General features: G+C 37.6%; 1 protein-coding gene across 2 annotated transcripts; it reads right to left on the reverse strand.

The window, feature by feature from the left end:
* Positions 1 to 188: 188 nt before the first annotated feature.
* Positions 189 to 20,078, reverse strand: LOC131039695 (uncharacterized). 2 transcript variants are annotated; one of them, XM_057972493.2, is made up of 6 exons: positions 19,531 to 20,078; positions 4,729 to 4,991; positions 4,195 to 4,312; positions 3,776 to 3,984; positions 3,222 to 3,394; positions 189 to 597 (listed from the first exon to the last, which is right to left on the reverse strand). In XM_057972493.2, exons 1-6 carry the CDS (start codon positions 19,888 to 19,890, stop codon positions 506 to 508), a joined length of 1,215 nt encoding a protein of 404 aa, XP_057828476.1. In that variant the 5' UTR covers positions 19,891 to 20,078; the 3' UTR covers positions 189 to 505. The 2 variants fall into 2 exon arrangements, with proteins under 2 accessions (XP_057828476.1, XP_057828475.1); XM_057972492.2 differs by lacking the exon at positions 189 to 597 and having other exon boundaries at positions 2,601 to 3,394.
* Between the last annotated feature and the right edge of the window lie 1,466 nt (positions 20,079 to 21,544).

Raw genomic sequence — 21,544 nt, forward strand, 5'->3', positions numbered from 1 at the left:
ATAGAACTACCTGCTTAGCAATGTGCATTCTTCCTAAAGAATTTAGCAAACAAAGAATCAACAATTGGTATATTCCTTTTATAAGAAAGCCATTTGTATCATATTAATCCTCCAGATATACCCTTGCAATGTCATATTGAGAATCCTTCTACTTAACAAACAACTGTACCCTCTAATATCAAAATACCTTTGAATCAATGGAGATAAATTTATTGTTATTTTTTAGCATTATCATTGTGCAGGCAAGCAGTTTGCTGTTGTCCAGCATGCCAGTGTAAGGCATATCTAGCTTTAAAGACAAGAAAATGTAGAGTATGTCACAAGATCAAGAAAATGGAAACATAAAATTGGTGTTTGTTTATGCGCAAGCTAAGAATTGTCATCTCCCGTGAGAATGTCAATCTACAATTAAATTTACTTATTAAAAAACTTGAGTAGCAGGTAAAAATTGAAGCTGGCAGCTGCCAGTGAAATTTATTTCTGCACACACCACTCACGTCAAATTTTAAATGGTAATGGTAAGCCAAGCAACTTCCACAGAAGCAAGCCTCAGTGAGTCGAACTGTGCAATCGAGCCAGAAACACTACTGCTACCACCTGAAACAAGCAGAGTCAAACTGGGACTCAGCTTGTAATTCAAAACTTGCTCAACATTAAAAAGTACAGCAATAACCCAATATTTAATATTTATTCAGTTACTTGTGATTTACTGACAGCTTATTCAAATACTTAACAAATCTTGTTCTGGTTCTTTTCACTAATTCTTTAGTACTATCTCTAATTTAATATCTGCCAAGACTTTCCCATCTTTTTGTTGAGAACTCTTAAAACTCTTACTACTTGGCAATACCAAGTCTTTGCTGAGTAAGAGTTGTGCCACTGTGCTTAATCAATAAAGTATAGAAGCTCAAGTGTTGGAAACATTTGATGATTGCTTTTGAACCGCTTAAACAACCATATATTCCTCTTGCCTATAAAGGATGTAACCACTCAGAAAATTTCAATATTGGGAATCAGTGAAAATGATTTCTTAATTGACTTAGACACATTCTTGTCCTTTTAAGTCACTATAAGCAACAATTCCCATGAGCAAGTTGAAAGGACCACTTAATTTGCTTGAGTATCCTTGCCTACTTTTGCTAAGGAATGCCTTTAGGCCCTCTCCGAGTTCTTTTATACCACATGAATACAGAATTCTGGAAGATCAGGAATCACTCATGTTCCCAGAAGTTTCAAAGGTTTTTCAATTGGTACAGTAACAAACTTAAATATAGAGGGAAACATTGCACACGGGCATATCAAAAACAATTCTTTCGTTGAGATGAACCTACTGAAATTCATTTTGTGGATGTGGAAATTCAGAAAGATGATAATCAAAAAGAGGGGGAGAGTTTGGAAGTGCTGGGTATTAGCATGAGAAAGATGTCTAAATCAAAGATTTACAAAATAAGTTAGATTCCCTTGAGGAGGAGTACGATCTTTAGCACATCATACTCAAATGGTTCATGATAGAGAATGAAAGAAAATAAGAATGGACCTGCTCCGTCAGCAAGCCAATGGTGATCAGCACCAATCCCAAGTTAAGGGTCAATTTAACAAGGATCAATAGAACCTGCTCGGGAGTGTCTTTAATATCAGAGGGAATAGGATGAGTTGAAAAACAAAATGCTCCAAGTAGAAAGAAGCCAAGAAGCCAAGAATGACACACTAAATAAAGTTATCCATCTTAGCAAGATTAGAATCAAGAACTCCTCTGCCAATATTGCCATTGAGTATGCTTAAAAGGAAAGAGAATCTACAAGAAGCTGGGCAAAGTAAAAGAACAAGAAGTCAAAGGAGGGAGAAGGAGAATGCATTGATGGTCATTTCAAATTCAGAGAGGAATCAAATGTTGTTGATACTCTGAATGATCTCTCTTCACATCAGCATTGAGTTTTGTTGTGCTGTCTTTTTGCCGATACTTTTGTGTAATTTGCTATTGGCTTGCAGCATGGTTCCAGATGGACTTAATTGTTGGTCCCAATATGCTGTTTATTCATAGTTGTATGAGTGCTAGAATAGTTTATCTTTAACTTTTTGTTAAAGACTTTGGACCTTCTAAAATCCACTTTTATCTTTTAACCAAAAAATCATTCTATCATATTGTTTAATTGCATCAATCTCCAATTTACTGTTAAGTTACCAGCCATATATGTCTTTTTGAGTAGAATCATACAGATGTAATACTCTATTGCCCCTTTCTTCCATAACAGAAATGTAAAGCAAACTATTTTGCAGCAATACCACATGGTCAACTTCCATTGCAGTGCATAAAGCAGCACAAGAAGTTAGACCTGAATTCTCACACTGTTAAAGAGAGATTCTTTGGTTACTCAGTCCAAAACTGATTCTTCTTCTTCATATCCCATGTTTGTCAAGTAAACAACAGATTTGCTAGCTATGCCTCAAATAGAGAAATTTGGCTGTTAAAGAGAGATTCTTTGGTTACTCAGTCCAAAACTGATTCTTCTTCTTCATATCCCATGTTTGTCAAGTAAACAACAGATTTGCTAGCTATGCCTCAAATAGAGAAATTTGGCTGCTACCACTCATTCATCATGAAAGATGGAATCATTAATAATGGCATTCAATTAATAAAAATGTTACACAGCATATGTACCACTCCGAATGCTGAGTGGAAAATACAAGAGCTGGTTCATAGATTGCAACTGAAGCACAAGCAATAAAGGAAAGCAAGGATTTATCCACCAAAGAATCTCGATGCACAAGTCTCCAACTGGCTACTTTAAATAGACTGGTGCATATGTTATCAGCAGAGTATGCAAACCTTCAGAAGCAGCAATCCTGAGCTGCTGAATTTACTGGATGATTTAACACTCATAAGATTCAAATCTGCTAGGAACTTGAATTTGTTAGATCGAGCATTCTTCAAATACTTGACATCTGATCTGATTCACTGTATGAGTTATTATCCATAATCTGGGTTTCAGTAGGCAAAGAATGTGAAAAAGTTTCAACTATCTCACTGGCATTCTCTTCCTTTAGCCTAGTCCCTTGTTGACCTACAACAACTGCAGCAACTCTAGCAGCTAAATTACCCATGGCTTTTAAATTTGAGGATCCTTTCAATAGTCCATATAAGATTCCAGCTGCATACGCATCACCTGCTCCACAGGTATCCACAGGGAGACAGGGTGAAGGGGGTATATATGTAACTTCACCTTTAACTGCAATGTAGGAGCCCCGGATACCATCTGTGACAGAAACAAGAGAAGAATAATGACTTAAATATCTTGCAGCCATTTCTGGGCTTATACTTGTGCAAAACCCACACAAAGCCTGTGCTTCATCACTGTTTGCAAAAACAATATCTGCATGATTGACTATGATATCCCTGCATAATACAGCATTATAGACACTGTCAACAACAGGAAAGCAAAGAAATATGAGAAACCAAAGTGTTTGCATTTTCTTACTTATATGTCTGCATTTGATGAGAAAAATAAACAATAGCATTGAATTCTAAACAGAATAGTTCTCAAAATTCCTCATGCAATTAAATCTGGCTTCACCATATGTCATGCAAATTCTGGAAATGCAAGTTAAGCTAAGTGAGCATCAAGTTAGAAATGCTATCTGAAAATCAATCTCTTTCCTTTTGTGATTAACCATACCCTTATAAAATATACAAGTTATGTCACACCTGTAGTTAGATTTCTATTTTCACACTGAACCAAAAATATCTAAATAATGATCTCCTAAATAGTAATCATACCAAAACTTCTTTTGGTGCCTCGTTACACAGGACACATCACTTGTAGTAATTGCCACCAGGACACCTTTTCCATGTGCAGCCTCACATGCCTTGGCTATAGCTTCTATTGTCTCAGGAAATTCCCATAAGTAACCCTCCACCACAAAAATTCTTGATTTGGATATCAGGTCAGATAGAGAGGAATCAAAATTTACAAGGGACGACATGCCCTGCAAATAGATGACATATCATTTTGTTATCACTTAAAAAAGTAGGCTGAAGTCATTCATTTGTTCAAGACATGCATTGTTTTAAGTTTGAACTTCATCAAGAACTCAACATGGGAGTTCAAAAAAATGTGTTTTACCAAAAAGTGTTCTAATATGTATGCCAGCCAAGTTTCAACCATGAGCAGCAAATTTAACAATTTCAGACATTACCTGATATGAAAGCATTGTTCTTTGGGCATCTGGAGTTGTCAGGACAATCACAGTCCCTGTGGTTCCATTCTTAACAGGTTTTGAAAGAAAATGTACATTTGCTCGTTGCAATTTTGCCCTGCTAGCATAACAAACTTATTAAAAGATGATTTTATGATGAATTTACACAGAAATTACCTCCTAACATCAAATACATTGAATTTTCAGCTTTCAAAAAAGTCAAGCATGTCTTTTACATATGCATGCAGAAAAGAACATTTTTAAAAAAGGAAATAAAAAAAGAATTCCAATACTATCTACAAGACTGCTGTTTCAAAGTGACTACACTAAAAACTGCCATTCACTGTATGATCTCTAAAAAAGTCTTCAAGACAGCATATTTTATGATCAAAACTGTTATTCATCCTATGATCTCTAAAATGGTCTTCAAGACGGCATATTATATGATCAATGAATAGAATATGACATCTGAAGCAAGAGCAGCATGCAGAAGAGTACATAATTTATTGCTTCTAGGATATGGAGGAACATTACCTGTAAAATTCTCCCAGAGGGTCACTCCCCACAGTACCTGTCATGGCCACATTAATGGTAGGTGCTTCATGCAATCCCATTCCCAACCTTGCCAAGGCAACAAGTGTGTTTGAAAGAGAACCCCCTGCAGCAGCTTTGTAATGACAACCATCCATTCCCCGAAGAACTTTCCCCCTCTCTTCATGATTTACAACTTTTCTTATTCCCTTTTGCAATCCAAGCTTCTCTAAAAAGTCATCCTCGACCATTCCTGAAAAATCAACCTAGTGACCAAAAGGGTTTTCAGCATGTAAGTACATAAAGCAGAGAATCCTTGAGCTTCTTTTCTCAGGAAGACTTCACCATTGAAAATAAAAAATAAGCATAGAGAGATCAGATAAGCAGCACTAGAAACATTGATTCCTAGTATTTCTGATCTCATTTCATGAAAATTTTATATATCGGAAAATTATTTTGATCAGAAAAAAGAATAAAAAAACTAAAAAGGAGTAAAAGCTTTGTCAACCAAGAAAAGTGTCACTTTTATCTACAAATGAGAAACTTTATCCTTGAAATTGGCTTCCAAACGATTAAAATTGGATAGGTGATAACCACAACAGACCTTTCCCTATCCCAAAGCTTCTATGAACTTAAAGAGATCAACTCCGTACTTGATTGTGTAACCTTCAGTTGAGTGAAATTGCAACTTCCAAACGATTACAAATGGATAGGTGATAACCACAACAAACCTTTCCCTATCCCAAAGCTTCTATGAACTTAAAGAGATCAATTCCGTACTTGATTGTGTAACCTTCAGTTGAGAGAACTTTGCAATTTCACGAGGCTCTGGGAAAGTATTATCCTAGAGTCCAAACTGGGATCTCAAAGCCACGGTTCTCAACAATTGAGCCCCCCAGCTTACACAAGTGGGCATAGCATGAATTTTTTTTTTAAAAGCAATTCCTTAGCCATAGCCTCTACAGAATCAGGCAGACATCAAGAACCTTCCATCCCTCATTTTCAATGTTTGACAATTCTTTGGACTCAACTGATCCAGGCATGATTTTTTTGGGGGGGCCCATTTGCTATTCAAAACAACTTTCAAAATTTGCAAGCATCCCTATAGTTGGTGCCCACATATGTACATCAACAAGTTTCAGAAAAAGAGCATGTGCTTACAAACCATTCAGAAATTCTAACGTATTTGAAGTACATGGAAATTTAAAATCTTTCACCCAGATCATAAAGGATTTCATCCAATCTACAAAATTTAAAGCGTAAAAAGTTCTCAATAAAGTATGCCTTAAGAATGTTACCCTGGAAAACATTACACGTCTTTAGACTAATTTTATCTTGCTTACATTCTGGGCCATCTTACTAGCACTTTACACAGTAGGTTGCTTTAGTCTTTGCTTACATTCTAGCTTAGCTTCAGTTTATTATCATTCTTGTTTCTTGTAAATTAGAACCTTCTGTTGAAGAACACAGATTTCCTGTTTTGTCAATCCCTCGTTTCCCTTTACAATGAAACAAACAATTCCATTATTATTACGGAACATCAAATTGGAAATGATGAGGAGTAGGAGTGTACATGGCACAGGAACATGAGATGGTGATGGAAATTATGGGGAGAGGGATGCAGAGGATGGTGACAGGTCTCAAAGTAATTGGAAGAATGTAAACAAGCAGCAAATCTTGGTACAGGCTTTGAAGGGGGTTAACACTCCTGTAACAACGTGTGTGCTGTTCTGAGCATGCAATTCATTTGGAGCCTAAGAAAAATCCCTCCTTTCAGAAGAATCTTTTGAACTCCTCTATGTCCTCTGAAAGGAACAGAAAATATTAGTAGCAGTCATTGCAGGATAGGGATTTTACTTGTGGGAGGATTTTTTTGGATGCAAGAATGCCTCTAATCCTATTCACAGCTGTGGCAAGTTTCGCAAGCAACAGATCTTCTCTAGAGAAAGTGTTGCATCTCTTGTTCTGGTGGCAACACCTCTTCTCAGGCTTGAAACTAAGAATTTTCAGTAGAAGAATGACAATCGTGCTGTTTAGTCTGTTGAGGTGCAAGGAGGTGGATGGCTGGTTTGTGGAGCTTTTGAGAGGATGCAGATAAGTCCTCAGTCTTCAATGGACATTACCTAGCCTATCCTGGGAACATTCCATTCGAACTGGTTGAAGAATCTATGGAAGTGCTCCTTCTAGATCAAATTATAGATCAAATTTCTAGAGAGATGGATCTTAGATCTCTTGTATGCAAATTTATGTGTAGAAGGATGAAAGAAGCTGATATCATCCATTGGAAAGGCAAAAATAGAACAATTTTGAAATCCCTTCTCTATTTCTAATGGCAAAGGGTTTTTTCTATAATCAGTTTCAGTTAGAGGAGGGTCGTGATTTTGTCTGGATGAATGGAACTTGGTTTTGTGGCAGGGTTGGTTTGTTCATGTGCCCTTAGAAACCCTTCTTTGATCCTAAGATTGAATCTATCACTAGGGTTCCCATTTGGATGTGGTTGTATAGGCTTCTAATGGTCTTCAAAAATGAGAATATGATCAAAATTCTGGTTGATAGGGTTGGGGAGTTTTTCAAAATAGACTGAAAAAATGGCCTTTAAAGTTTAAGGCAATTTTGTTAAGGCCTGTGTATGTTGATATTTCTAAGCCTATCATTCACATTCCATTTGGGTTTATCCTGAAATGGTTCATGGCTTCAATACATGGATTTGGAGGTTTTGCCTTTTAGATGTTTTTGTTGAAATAACATTGGTCATAAATAGTGAAGTGTCCCTCATCAAGATGTTTCAGATCTGGTTCAGTTCAGCTACAGAAATGGGTTCCTAGGGGATTTATTTTTGGATGACAATGGATTGATGTTGCAGGATCCTCCTCCTCCTTTGGATGGGTTGGAGTGTTTTGGGGGGTGTCTCTTCCTTTGATCAAATGTTGCTCTTAGTAGATAAACCTAATAACTGTAGAGGAAGAAATAAAATGTCAAAAGATTGCAGATGGAAGCGATTCGCAAAGGCCCTTAGTGGACCATGGATATTCTCTTTTCCTATAAGGGTGAGAGATCTACTACTCTCCAATCTTGAGGTGGCTTTTTTGTATGTTTTTTATTATTTCTAGGGTCTTTTTTGGTTCCTGGATGAAGTTTTACACTTCTTTGTTTTGTAGCGTATAGAGTGCTTTTAGATTCTTGATGTGTCGTGATATCAGCATTGGGTTTGTTGGCTTGTTCATTTTGGTCTGTCCTTGTGAGTGTTTATGTTATGTTTCACAGTTATTATGTGTATCTTCCTAGTTCTTTTGGTTGTCCTAAGTGTCATTCTTTGGTGTTATCATTTTGTGGGCAAGGGCCCCAATTGATCCCAATTAACCAATCAAAAAAAAATTCCATTAGCATTAACAATGTTTCATGGGAGCACATTGCTAGGGATCTAAGTGACATCCCTAGAGAATTCAAGAAAAGATAGAGCTGGCTTCATCAAACCAAAGTGGAAACACACAACTAGGGACAAAAATCATGATATCAATAAAGATTGAAATCCATCTATGTTGTCTACCCTCAAGAACTAGCCCAAGACTAGATAGATTCTTGACGCTAGACCAACCAAAGCTAAGAAATTGAAAGAACCAATCTACTAGTGTCCCCCAAATAATGGATGGCTTAAACTGAGTTTCGATGGAGCTGCCAAGAACAATCAGGCTAAACGACTGGGTTGCATCCAAAGAGATCATAAAGGTGATGTGATGACTCTTAGCACCTTGCATACTGATTTTAATTCCAGTAATACACTTATATTTCATACAAAGTACAACCCCAAAACAAAGAAAGCAGAACCATGCCATGGTCCCTTGGAGTTGCTGCTTAAATTTTAGTAGCACAGATGATCCCACATAAATTTTAAAATAAGCATTAAGAATAATTCAAAATCTTCTCCTATGATACTGGAGCTGCTATAATTTAAAGACTGAGAATAAGCTTCAAAAGAGAGTTGAAATTATACAGGCTTATGAAAAATATGCTCCATGACTGCATCCATTATTCTTTCCTCCCATTTTATATTTCCTTCCAACTTTTACTTCCAAAATTTTTCCTATTAACATAAATAAATACACATATCTGCTATTCATTTAACATTTGCTTAATTTATGAGCAGAATCAAGCGAAATGTGCAAAATGTGAAATATGAAACAAGAAAGTTCGCTGGCATGCCCGTTTGAAACCCTAGAGCTATCTCGGCTATGGCTTGCGATGCAAAGGCAAATGCATCTTCGAATAGGTTTGAAGTTCTTTCCTCCCCTCCGCCATGTGCTAACGGAGCTAACCGCATTCAAGTGAACTGGAAAAAACAGACAGAAGGAATAGGCAACCTCAGCCCTTCTAGGGTTCTGAGATCCCCATCATCCAAAACAAAAATTTTAACAGGGCCCCACTTGTGGACAGGTCTATTGGATGGTCTTGGGGGCAAGGGAACCCTAAACCTTCAAAATTTACTTCTATTTCAGCCTCTCGAGAGGAAAAGGGCTGGCAGGTTGTGCAGGGTCGAAGGTGGCCTAGGGCAAGGAAGGACTCAGCTCCACACAGCTCCCTTCAAAAGCTCGTCACTGGTGCTAACAGAATACCATTAGGGCCCTGACCTTCGAGTCTGCCCCATCTGCCAGCAGAACTCAACCCTTCTGTGCGGTCACAACATACTCTGGCCCAAGTCCGTGATACTCAAAAGGTCAATAATAACATTGCTTCCACTAAGCAAGAATCTTTGGTTCGAATCTCCACAGAAAATCAGAGATTGAATTTGGATCCCCTGGCAGATATGGAGTGTGATACCCTAATCATCAGTGATAGCTGTACCAATGGACAATAGGAAAAGTGCAAAAACAAGGGTCTATTAGGAAAATGGTGTGGATTTGGCTCCTTCACAAACAGCATCATTCAATGGCTTAAAGCCTCTTTCGGGAGCCAGGTAAGTAATATTACCCTGGAAAATTAACTTCTTATTCATTTACTGCCTCTCTTCGAATCTGAAAAATCAAATGCTGCAAGAAAAATATAGGTTTTTCAAAGGTCATTATTTCATTTTTTTCGATTGGAAACTTAATTTTTCTCTTAAGAACTATGAGGATATTATCATGCCCAGGTGGGTTGTTATTCCTAATCTTCCTGTGGAATTGCTGCACAAACATAATTTAGTTAAAATTGGTAATCGGACGGGAGGATTTCTAGGCATGGATTAAAAAAATTCATACTCCTCCAATGTCAAAATCTTGGTAAACTTAAAGATGAATGCTAAAATTTTGAAACCTATCAAACTCCTCACCAATCATTCAATATACAGACTGAAACCAGAAATTTTTCAAGGAGAAATTTTGTTGACAGATGTTATAAGCAATTCAAATTCTTGTTTTAATAAAATATTTATCAATTTACCTAACCCCAATGAAGTCTGTGGTAGTCCTAATCTCCCTAAAGGTGATGTTTCTGTTAATCTTAACCCCAATAGTGGGGGTTTTACCTTATCCAGTATTCCTAGAGCTGCTGTCCTTCCTATGAACACCTCCAAAACCCACTGTAATCATCCAGAACTGGAGATAGAGGAGGGGGAAATCATGGAAGGGAACCCCTTGCTCCCCACCAGCCCTACTATTGTTCCTGAATCAGCACTAGGGGACTCTCCACCCACCCCCCCTCCTCCCCAGGGAGAGTCCAGTCATGTAGATGGGCAGATAACTGCCTCTGAGGATGCAAGGGTAATCACTCCCTCTGTGAATGACGCAGCACTGAACATCTCTATTCCTGATCAGGATATCGTGGGGATTGTCAATCACCAAAGTGATCAGGCTCCCTGCTCCCCTGCTTGTGCAGTAAGCTTGATCTCGGGGAATGTGGAGAACTCTGCCCCCTCTAGACCTGGTTCGAATGGCAATTTGAAAATCTCAGAGGCCAATAATAATGACAAGAATGAGAAGCCAACAGAAGATTATGATAGAATTGAAGAGAAAAATAGAATAATCCTAGAATATGTGGGTAATGAGATGGTGAACGACCTTATGGAGCAATTTATAAATGAAATTGCTGATGAAGAGGAACTGGCCCTGCAAAAAAGACTAACAATTGCAAATATTTTGGAATTTATCTCTTCGGAGGTGAATGAAGTAGAGGATATGATGGCTGAATTGGGAAAGATCAACTCTGTCCCTCAAGATGAAATCCTAGGCATAGCAGAAACAATGAAGAATCCTATTTCTCCAAACTATGCTAAAGTTCTAAGGAAAAAGTGTAGGAAATCCCTATTCGAACTTAGAACCAAAGCGGGTGAGGCCGCTGGTCAGGTCAAATTAACTGCTCTGTTCAATGTTGGGAAGGGGAAGGTCCTTCTCGAGGTGCTATGAGGCTCCTAACATGGAATGTTAGGGGCATGATTAACAAGCAGCAGATTATTAAACGCTGCATCACTAACATGAATCCGGAGATTATACTGATTCAGGAAACTAAGCTTAATAGTGAAGATTCCATCAACTTTAAAAAGAAACTAGGAATAAGAGAATTTGAAGGGCAACCAGCCAATGGAGCCTCCGGCCAGCTTGGCATTATTTGGGACCCTAGGCTGGTCTCGGTCACAGTAAAATTCAAGACAGAAAATTGGATGTGCGGTTGGGTTCAGGGCATCAAATGTAATCTAAAATTTCTTCTCTTCAATATCTATGGCCCTACACAGAATAAAGAAAAACATAGAGTTTGGTAAGAAATAGACCAATACTTGATCTCATGGCCTAATCAAATCTACATCTTTGGTGGTGATTTCAATGCCATCTTGGACCCAAAGGACAAATGGGGAGGCACTTCATCGATCTCTCAATCTTCTCGAGATTTTAGGAACTGGGTCCTCCGAAGCAACCTATTGGAAATTAAGACTGCGAATGGCTCCTTCACCTGGAATAATCGAAGGAGTGGTTTTTGCTACATTGCAGAAAAATTAGACAGATTTTTTCTCAAAGGAGGGCTAACTGACCTCCCTAACATTTAAACTGCAGAAATCCTTCCCTTGTCAGGGTCAGATCACTTCCCAGCTATGTTACCCCGAGTTTCCGAGACGGGGATGGCAGGAGACGACGGGACACGTTTCTAGGATGGCAAATGTTTTTGCCAAATTTGGGGACAGCAGGGGACGGCAAAGGGGGATGAGCTATATAAAATATAGGGAAAATTTAAAATATATAGGAAAATTCTAAATGTTCATATGAAAATATGTATAAAGCATGCATATATACATAATATTCATATGAAAACATGGATATAGCATGTGTATGATACTATGAAAACATTTTAGAATGTAAATTCTGAACATAAAACATTGTAAATACTCGATATGCAATTATGCATTCATAATTCATAATTTCAATTCATTCACATTGTCAATATGCATATCATAATAGATATTAAAGAAATAATATACAAAATGTCAAAATGCCCAAAGGCTACACTGCTGCCATATAGTTTTATTGTCAATTACGATATGAAAATCAAAATAGTACTAATGAATTAATATTTTATTATTTTGATTTCCTATTTATAATTTATTATTTATTAATTTTAAATTTCAAAATGTTTACCAATTAATTTAACAATTTAATATTTTCTATTTATAATATGAATTAATCTTAAACGTTTGATATGAATTAAATTTTAATAAATTTAAAATTTAATTAATGTTGCCTTTTAATTTTTTTAATAACAATTTAAATTAAGAGGGGTCCATATTAGAAAATTGAAAATACGACATTTTTTTTTTAATATTTTAGTAGTCTTAGATGTGGGGCACATCTCGCTGTCCCAAGGACGGATTGGGGACGTCCCAAACGTCCCCAACTGTCCCCGGGACGTACAGACGTCCCCCCAGCTAGGGCAGACGTCCCCTCTAAATTCTTGGCAATTTGGGGACGGGGGGAAACGTCCCTTGGCCGTCCCTGAAACCTCCCTGGGATTGGGACGGGGGTGTTCGGGCCAAGGACGCGTCCCCGGGTTACATAGCTTCCCAGTGCTTCTGACTATTTCAGAAGATCAGAGACCCACTAAGTGCCCTTTCAAGTTTGAATTAATGTGGCTAAAAGATGAAAATGCAATGAGGCTAATAGAGAAATGGTGGTCTAAAACTGAGGTCACGAGCTCTAAAGCATTCAAAATTATTAGTAAACTCAGGAATATTAAGAACAACCTACTAATCTGAAATAGAACTCACTTTGGCAATATCTTTGAAAGAAAAACAGAATTAGAAGAGAACCTGGAAGAGATCAATAAAGAGGTTATCAAGATAGGCATGAACAACCTTCTCTATCAAAAGGAAAAAGAGCTTCTAACAGAATATGGGGATGTGTTAGCAAAAGAGGAGATTTACTGGAAACAGAAGTCAAGAGAAGTATGGTTGGAAGTTGGTGATAAAAAAACAAAATTCTTCCACAATAGCACTAAACAAAGAAGAATCGTAAACCAAATAACCAAAATTAAAACTAGGTCCGACATCATTACAGAAGATCCCAAACTCATTGCGGCTGAGGCGGTAGGTTATTTCGATGATATCCTAAACAATCGATTGGGGTCTAACCTATTTGATAGAGATGAAATTATCAATAGCATTCCCTGTTAAATTTTCTACATAGCAGAATACAAACCTAGCTAGGAAGTAAGAAACAAAACTTGCAGAAAACATAGATGAAAAACAGAACTGCAAGAATGAAATTTTATTAATTCATCGTCGTTTACATTATGCAAGTGCAAATTTATACAATAGTAACCACTGCATGATCAAAGAATTTACGGTGGAAACAAAGGCATAACAACTGCATTAAACAAAGCTTGTAGTGAAAACAGCGGTAATAACTTGTTGTTCACCTTGGTTAGGCTTACATACGAGCATGCAAACATGAGATCACCATAAGTCTACCGGAGAATCCAATCATCAGTTTATCACCATAAACTAAGGAGAAGACTGAAGTCAGATTCGTGAATTACAAAGGTAATAGAAGTTGTTACACTAACACCCCCCCTTAAGCCTAACTAAGGAGAAAAGAGGAAAGAGGAAAGAGGGAAAACCCATTGGGAACAAACCCCCCCCTCAAAATTACAACAAATGCAACTATATGAAGTGCAGAAGAACATCCTTTGAGAGACAAGAAAAGTGTGAACAACTATCGAATGATGACTGTCATAGTGTTGAATGAAGAACCTCCTCAAAAGCCAAGATGATGATCAAGATCAAGAATCTACATGAGTGCCCCTGACGACACTACTCGAACAATAGTCAGATGGCAAACAAAGGCAAAACATCTGACATTCGAAGATGCACATGGCACATGAATCTGCACAAGTGACCCCAACGACACTACTCAACCATGCAAGATTAAGCTGCTAGTTGAAAATACAGGTGCCAATAGTGAGCTGATCAAACTTGAAACAAAACCAAGAAGCATTAGCACTAACAGTAGAAAAAAATCCCTCATAATATGACAAAGGAGGCATGACAGGTCCACTGAAATGATGTGTCACAAAGGAGAAGACGAAGGCAAGGCCCATGCAAAAAAGAGCATGAATAAAGAAAGCAAGAAGCATGTTCTAGAAACAAAGGTTTGCGTCAGCTTCCATTCTTCAAAAATCTGTCTGCAAATAATTTGTGTTTAGCTTCTCTTTCCTAGCTCCTAGGCTCTGATACCATGTTAAATTTTCTGCATAGCAGAATACAGACCTTGCTAGGAAGTAAGAAACAAAACTTGCAGAAAACAGAGATGAAAAACAGAACTACAAGAATGAAATTTTATTAATTCATCGTCGTTTACATTATGCAAGTGCAAATTTATACAATAGTAACCACCGCATGATCAAAGAATTTACGGTGGAAACAAAGGCATAACAACTGCATTAAACAAAGCTTGCAGTGAAAACAATGGTAATAACTTGTTGTTCACCTTGGTTAGGCTTACATACAAGCAAGATCACCGTAAGTCTACCGAAGAATCCAACTATCAGTTTATCACCATAAACTAAGGAGAAGACTGGAGTCAGATTCGTGAATTACGGAGGTAATAGAAGTTGTTACACTAAAATTCCCAAACTAATCTCTAAGGACCAAAACAAGATGTTAGTAGCCAAGTTCACGAAGGCAAAAACTGATGCAGTCCTTTTCCAGATGAACCTAGATAGGGCTCCTGGGCAGAACGGCTTCCCAGCTGCCTTTTTTCAGAAATGCTGGCACTTTATGGGTGATGAAATCACGGATGCATTAGAAGGAATTAGGAACCTGGGCTGCTTGCTTAAAGAGAATAATAATACCTTCATAGCCTTAATTCCAAAGAAAGAGAAAGCTGATAGTTTTGAAGACTTCTGTCCCATTGCACTGTGTAATACGCTATACAAATTATTAACGAAAACCTTAGCTAACAGATTAAAAAAACTGCTCCCCTTCCTAATCAATGAAGAGCAGAGTGGCTATGTGCCAGGTAGGTCCATCTATGATGGAGTGATTATTGCCTAGGAAGCTATCCACTCTATTCAATAGAATAGGGAGCCTAGTATGCTTATCAAAATTGATATCAGGAAAGCTTATGACAAGGTGGAGTGGCACTTTCTGTGCAAATACTTGGAAGCCTTCGGTTTTGAGAAACAATGGATTAATCTAATTTTTGAATGCATCTCCACTCCCAAAATTTCCATCCTTGTTAACGGAACTCCAAAAGGATTCTTCAATATGTCTAGAGGTCTCCGTCAAGGTGACCCAATTTCCCTTTTCTTATTCATCCTAATGGCTGAATCTCTTGGCAGAACCATCACTAAAGCAAGAGAATCTAAATCCCTATGTGGAATTAAAATCACCAGCAAACTGGATCCTACTACGCATCAACAATTCGTGGATGATACTATGTTGTATGGGCAAGGTAGCACTTGTGAGGCAAAAGTCATAGCTGACTTGTTAAATGCATATACTAAGGCATCAGGCCGGGAGATCAACAAAGCTAAATCAGACATCTTTTTCTTCAATACTAGCAGGGAAACAAAGGCAGAAATATGTAACATCCTTAAATTCAAAAAAGGCATGCTCCCATCTAAATATTTAGGTCTCCCGCTAGATAAAGGCAATGGTTCCTCAAAATTATGGGACCATTTGTTGTTAAAACTCAAGGGCAGAATTGGGGCATGGAAGGCTAAATGGCTTTCTTTAGCCGGGCGAGCAACTATGATCAAATATGTCCTCTCGGCAATGCCCATTTATCAATTGTCCTGCATAGACCTTCTGGTTGCTAAAAGAAAGGAATTAAACAAGCTACTGCGAACTTTCTTTTGGCAAGGTTTAGGAGATAAAAGCAAATTGGCATTGATGGCTTGGGATAAAATTTGCAAACCCAAGACTGAAGGTGGGGCAGGTATCAAAGACACTCAAATGCAAAGTAAAGCTTTAGGGCCTAAACTTGTATGGCGCATGTACAAATATCCTCACCTTAAGTAGGCTAAAATTCTATATCACAAATATCTCATCAGCAATGAACCCACAAGTTTATTCAGGATCCCCTCCCCCCCACGAGGATCTCGAATCTGGAATTTGATGCTGAAATGCAGAAGTTTTATCACTGATAGACTTATTTGGAATCTGGGCGATGGGAACAAAGCTCTTTTTTGGTCTGACTCATGGGGTGGTTACGATGCCATTGACAAGCTCTATAACTTTGAAAAAGCCAAACCCATCCTAGAGGCCAGCTAGGGTGCATCCCTATCCAATTATCTTGAATTTAACAAAAATGGGTTAGGCTGGAAGTGGAAATCTTTAGACCACTTAGGGCTCCCCCATCGTGAAAAGGTGTTGCTCAGTTACATTCTTATGTCTAGGCAGATTATCTTACACCAAGGAGTGGATAAGTTGGTATGGGATGGATCGAAAACTGGTAATTATAATACTAAAGATGGCTACGATCACTTAACTAATCGTAACCCCAAACCGAGGATGGACATCCCATTGACATTGTGTTGGAACAAAATCTGCCTCCCGAAAGCAGGTACATTCTTGTGGCTGACACTTCAAAACAAAATCCTTACAGCCAACACCTTCAAAAGGATGGGATTTGCTGGCCCAAGCAGATGTCCCCTATGTAAACAAGCTGAAGAAAGCTCTGATCACCTTTTACTCACCTGTATTTATTCACACCAATGCTGGAGATGGCTCAACAATAAGCTTAGTTGGTATTCACCAATTCCCGACACGATCCTGAATTTGTTCCAAGCTTGGCCTGCCTTAAACAAGGGTTGTCTTTATGAAGGTCTGTGGATTGCATCTCCCTCAGTAATTGTTTGGGAGTTATGGAAAGAACGAAATAGAAGAATATTCAAGGACAAGAGCATGGGCTGGGAACAATTAACTAATAAAATGGAGGCATCCATTATTGAAGTGGTCAATAGCAGCATTATGAAAGGATGCCAAAAGCATGTAGTAATGACATGCTGGGACGAAAAAGATGAGGGGAAGATGGATTGGTCCGAAAATCCCTCCCTTTGTGGGACCAGGTCCTGAAATTAACAAGCACAAATGGTTAGAATGTAAGTGGCAACCACCTAAGCTAGGATGGTTGAACCTAAATTTTGGTGGGGCTTCCAGGAGGAACCCGGGAACAGCAGGTATTGGATGCAGTCTTCACAATTCTGAGAGTGTTGAGGTGGCCAACCTGGCCTACCCTCTTGGAATGACAACCAATAATGAGGCGGAATTAATGGCTCTAGTGGAAGGAATTAAGTTATGCAAAATGTTGAATATCAGTAAGCTCAATATTGAAGGGGATTCAGCCATCATCATCAATGCTCTGAGAAAGGGCTCCATCCTCAACTGGAAACTAAACTCTCTACTGGAAAAAGCACTTTGCATTATTCAATCCTTTGCAAAAGTAACCTTCAATCATATCTACAGGGAAGGAAACACCCGTGCAGACCAATTAGCTAATTTAGGGGCGGATGGTAAGACTTTCATTAACGTTAAGGTGATTCCTAGGACCACGCCTTCTAGCACCCCTCCTCTCGCTTTGCCTGAGGACAGCCCTTGTTAGCCCCTTTGCTACCTTTCCTAGTCACGATCTTTTTTGGTTCCCTCTCAACTTCATGATGCTTACTGCTCTTATGAGTACTGCTATACTTGGAATGTGTTGTATACATTTGGACTGGACTCTCTTATGAATGCTGCCACATTTTACTTATACCGGCAGTTACTCATTTTGAATACAATAAGAAGAAACCAGCAATCATGCATTGATGGCTTGAACATTTTAAGGGACTGCGGTTCTCATATAGGATAGCTTATTTTTTGGCTCTCAGGCCTCACCCAGTGGATAGGCAAAGACTATCTTCATTATATCAGTATGGAGCTTAGGCAGTTTCATCATACAGTCACACATAGACATATTAGCACCTTGGAAGAATTATGTACTCAGAAATTGTCTCAAACACTGTAACATGGGAAATCGAATTCCTTGGACAGCTATTTGCATATATTAATTACACAGTAATACTGTGTGACATGACAGCGATAATACTTGTATGGCTTATACTCACTGAGCAATTAAGTATCACAGCAGTTATTATACATCTCATGTCTATTGTCACACAGGCTGAATAATGATTGTCTATTTTGGTAATTTTCATATATCAATGGATCAATGTGCAATACTGATATTAATATGGCAGATCACGCTAACATTAATACTTTGAACAAATTCTTAATACATTGGCAGTGTAAAATCTGTAACAGGTAAATGAATACTGTACTACACAAAGATTCATTGATATATGGCAGCAATAAAAACTTTGGACAGCATTTGAACTTTTCCTATTTTGGGTACACTGGTGTTGTTGCAGCTACTCACATATGGATAAAGTGTGATCCTAGAAATGCATGCTTTGTTTATACAGCAAATAAATTATGTTGATCGTGGTCATCTCACAGGGAGACCACAAGCTTGATCCTATATTATGATTTGTTGGATTGGTCATTATCCTTCTATCTATCATATCTGCCTAATCAATTATATGCTCCAATCTTATCACCGGGCTCTTGGTATTCACATCCCTCTTTGAGATTGTATGACATATATTGTTGGCTAACCACTCATTGTTATGATTGCAGCAAACCTTTGAGTGTTTACTTTGCAGGTCTCTAGCAGAGAGAGTGGTTGATTAACCACTTATAAGAACATCAACCAGCAAAAGAAAAGATTTAATATCACCAAGAAGCCAGAATTGCATAACTCACCTTATTTTCCGGGAAAGGCTAATCTCATTAATAATAAAGAAATGTAAATGTATATTGATGACTTCCTGGATATGTAAGAGGAGAGCTAAATGCTCGACTCATTTTCCCGATTAGTCCAGGGCGGTGTTTCTCTATCTTCTAATTCCTTAGATTTCAGTTCATGCTGGACTTAACAGTCCCGAGCAAGACCGTACGTTTTCTTGACTCCATTCTTTCCTACCGATGCCCGCATTGAATGGAGTATGTAAAATTTTATCTTTTTCTTCAATAAATTATGGGCCTCGACCTTTTACGCAATTAAAAAAAAAACATAAAACATTTGCTTAATTTAAATTAAAAAATAAATCATAAGACCAATAACTCCACAAAAAACAATCCTAAAACATTTAAACATTGACTACCAAACAAAATAAACTAAGCAGCCGTATTCATTTGCAGAGCTTAGAGCGACCACTGCAATAAAAGGTTTAAAGGAAAAAAAAATACAAGAAATGAATAAAATCAAAGCCCATGACAAAATTTCGGAAACAGTGAATCAAACGTACCATAGCCTGTCCAAGTCCCAACACATCCCATCTTTCTGGTGGTACCACTACTTGTTCGTGGGAAGCAAGGGGCTCGTCCTCACTTTCTTGTGCACTCCATGAGCAATAAGCCCTTTGAAATTGTCTATCTGTTGCTTTCCACCTCTTGTTCGGGATAAGATTTAACAAACTTCTCTTATAACAGTTTAGTTTTTTTGAAGTGGGTATCTGTTCTATTGACAGGGAGCTAGAAATACCTGAACTAGTTATGGAGTAAAGGCATTTCAGCCTTGACAAAGGGGGCTCCAAAGTGAAGCAGAATGCAGTTTGAATGTGTGTAGCCCTTGCCCATGTTGCAGTTGCCCCCAGTGGCATTGCCATTTCATATCACATAAAATGGCTCCCTTTTCTAACAATGCACAGTTGCCCTCTTGAGAGGAGAGCTCGCAAGAGAAGGGACTGACGTTGAATGCTAACAATCGTCCATTTTACAAGAGGATAAATGCTGGAGGCTGAAGGGACGTAATTGGACTCTGTTTTTTTGAGTTGATTTACTGTCAGCAAAGTAGACGCATTAAGATCGTGAGCATGCACTATAATATAATTGGTGAAATTTGCATATCGAGTCATTTTTCATTTAGTTTTATGTTTATTATGGAAAGATGTTTTCAAATGTAATTAGATATTGACATGTGGCACATTTTAATGTTAGGTTTCATTTATATTTTTATTTATATTTATTAGTTGTGTTCCAATTTTTTTGTTTATATTGATTTAAAAAACTAAACACAATCTAATTCCAGAAGCACTACAGAATATCTATTCATGTGTTTATATTAGTTATGTGCCTCCTACAAGGAGTACAAGGTAGTCTCATATTGCTTTAAGTCATCTGTAGACCCATGTACAAAGTAGTCTCATATTGTTATAAGTCATCTGTAGACCCATATACAGACCACTAACATCATGGACTATAAAAGAATCTTTCTTTCTTACTTACTTACTACACATTTGTGTGACATGTTGTTATCTCTTAGTATTTAAAGACATTTAATGTGTCTTTAATTAACACAAAGTCATATAAAGAAATTAGCAATCACATAGGAGAATCATTAGACCGCACTTGAGATTTTCTAAAAGGACAAAGAACCTTATTTAAATATAGGGCACTTGTGTGTTTGTGAAATGTCCTTGATTGTTTTCTTTTAGTCATGAAGTCAGTTCATGCAAGGGTTCAACCTAGGAGAACTTAATCCTAGTTATCTAACAAATCCCCCAACAAAGACATCACAATCCTTGCAAGCATATCAAACATCAAAGGTCAAAGTGAACAAGTTTCATAACCCTAATTTTGGTAGGTTCAAAGAGCACCTTAGCTCAACTTTGAGACATTTAGAATTAAACTCACAACACTTGGGATTGAACCATAGGTTTTATATACCAATTCTAATTCTAAGATAATTGTCATGTTAAGGTTATAATGTTGGGACAAGTAGCAAATGAATTCTACATGTCATAAATGGCATTGTTGCATCATTGATTCTAGCTAGGCAACCTTGTCCCTTGCATATAATTTTAAAATATTTGTTACAATTACTAAATCAACTAGATAATCTACTTTAATTTGTGCTTGCTAATTATGTTAAATTAAAGTAGACTAGATTATATTTGTGTCGTGCAATGATTTTGATTATATAAATTGGTGAACACAATTTGTCCTACACCCCTAGGGTTTTGGCTTAAGGATTTTACATTTTACAGTAGGATTTAAATTATATCCATATTTTTTATTGTTTTACCCTACTTTCATATTTTATTAGGTTTTCATTATGTTTTCTCGTTTGTGTCCATTAATTATTTCTACCATTAGATGTGTGATTTTATTGTGTGACCTTGATTATGCTTCCTACCTTGGATTTGTCTCTAGGGTTTCATTTTAACTATGATCTCTTGTTCATTTGTTGGTTTTTAAATTTAGGAGTGAATGATGTACTTCATCTTTTCATATCCTGCAATGATCTTTCCTTGTTTATAC

This window comes from Cryptomeria japonica, chromosome 6 (assembly GCF_030272615.1).
Source record: "Cryptomeria japonica chromosome 6, Sugi_1.0, whole genome shotgun sequence".
Classification (NCBI taxonomy): Eukaryota; Viridiplantae; Streptophyta; class Pinopsida; order Cupressales; family Cupressaceae; genus Cryptomeria; species Cryptomeria japonica.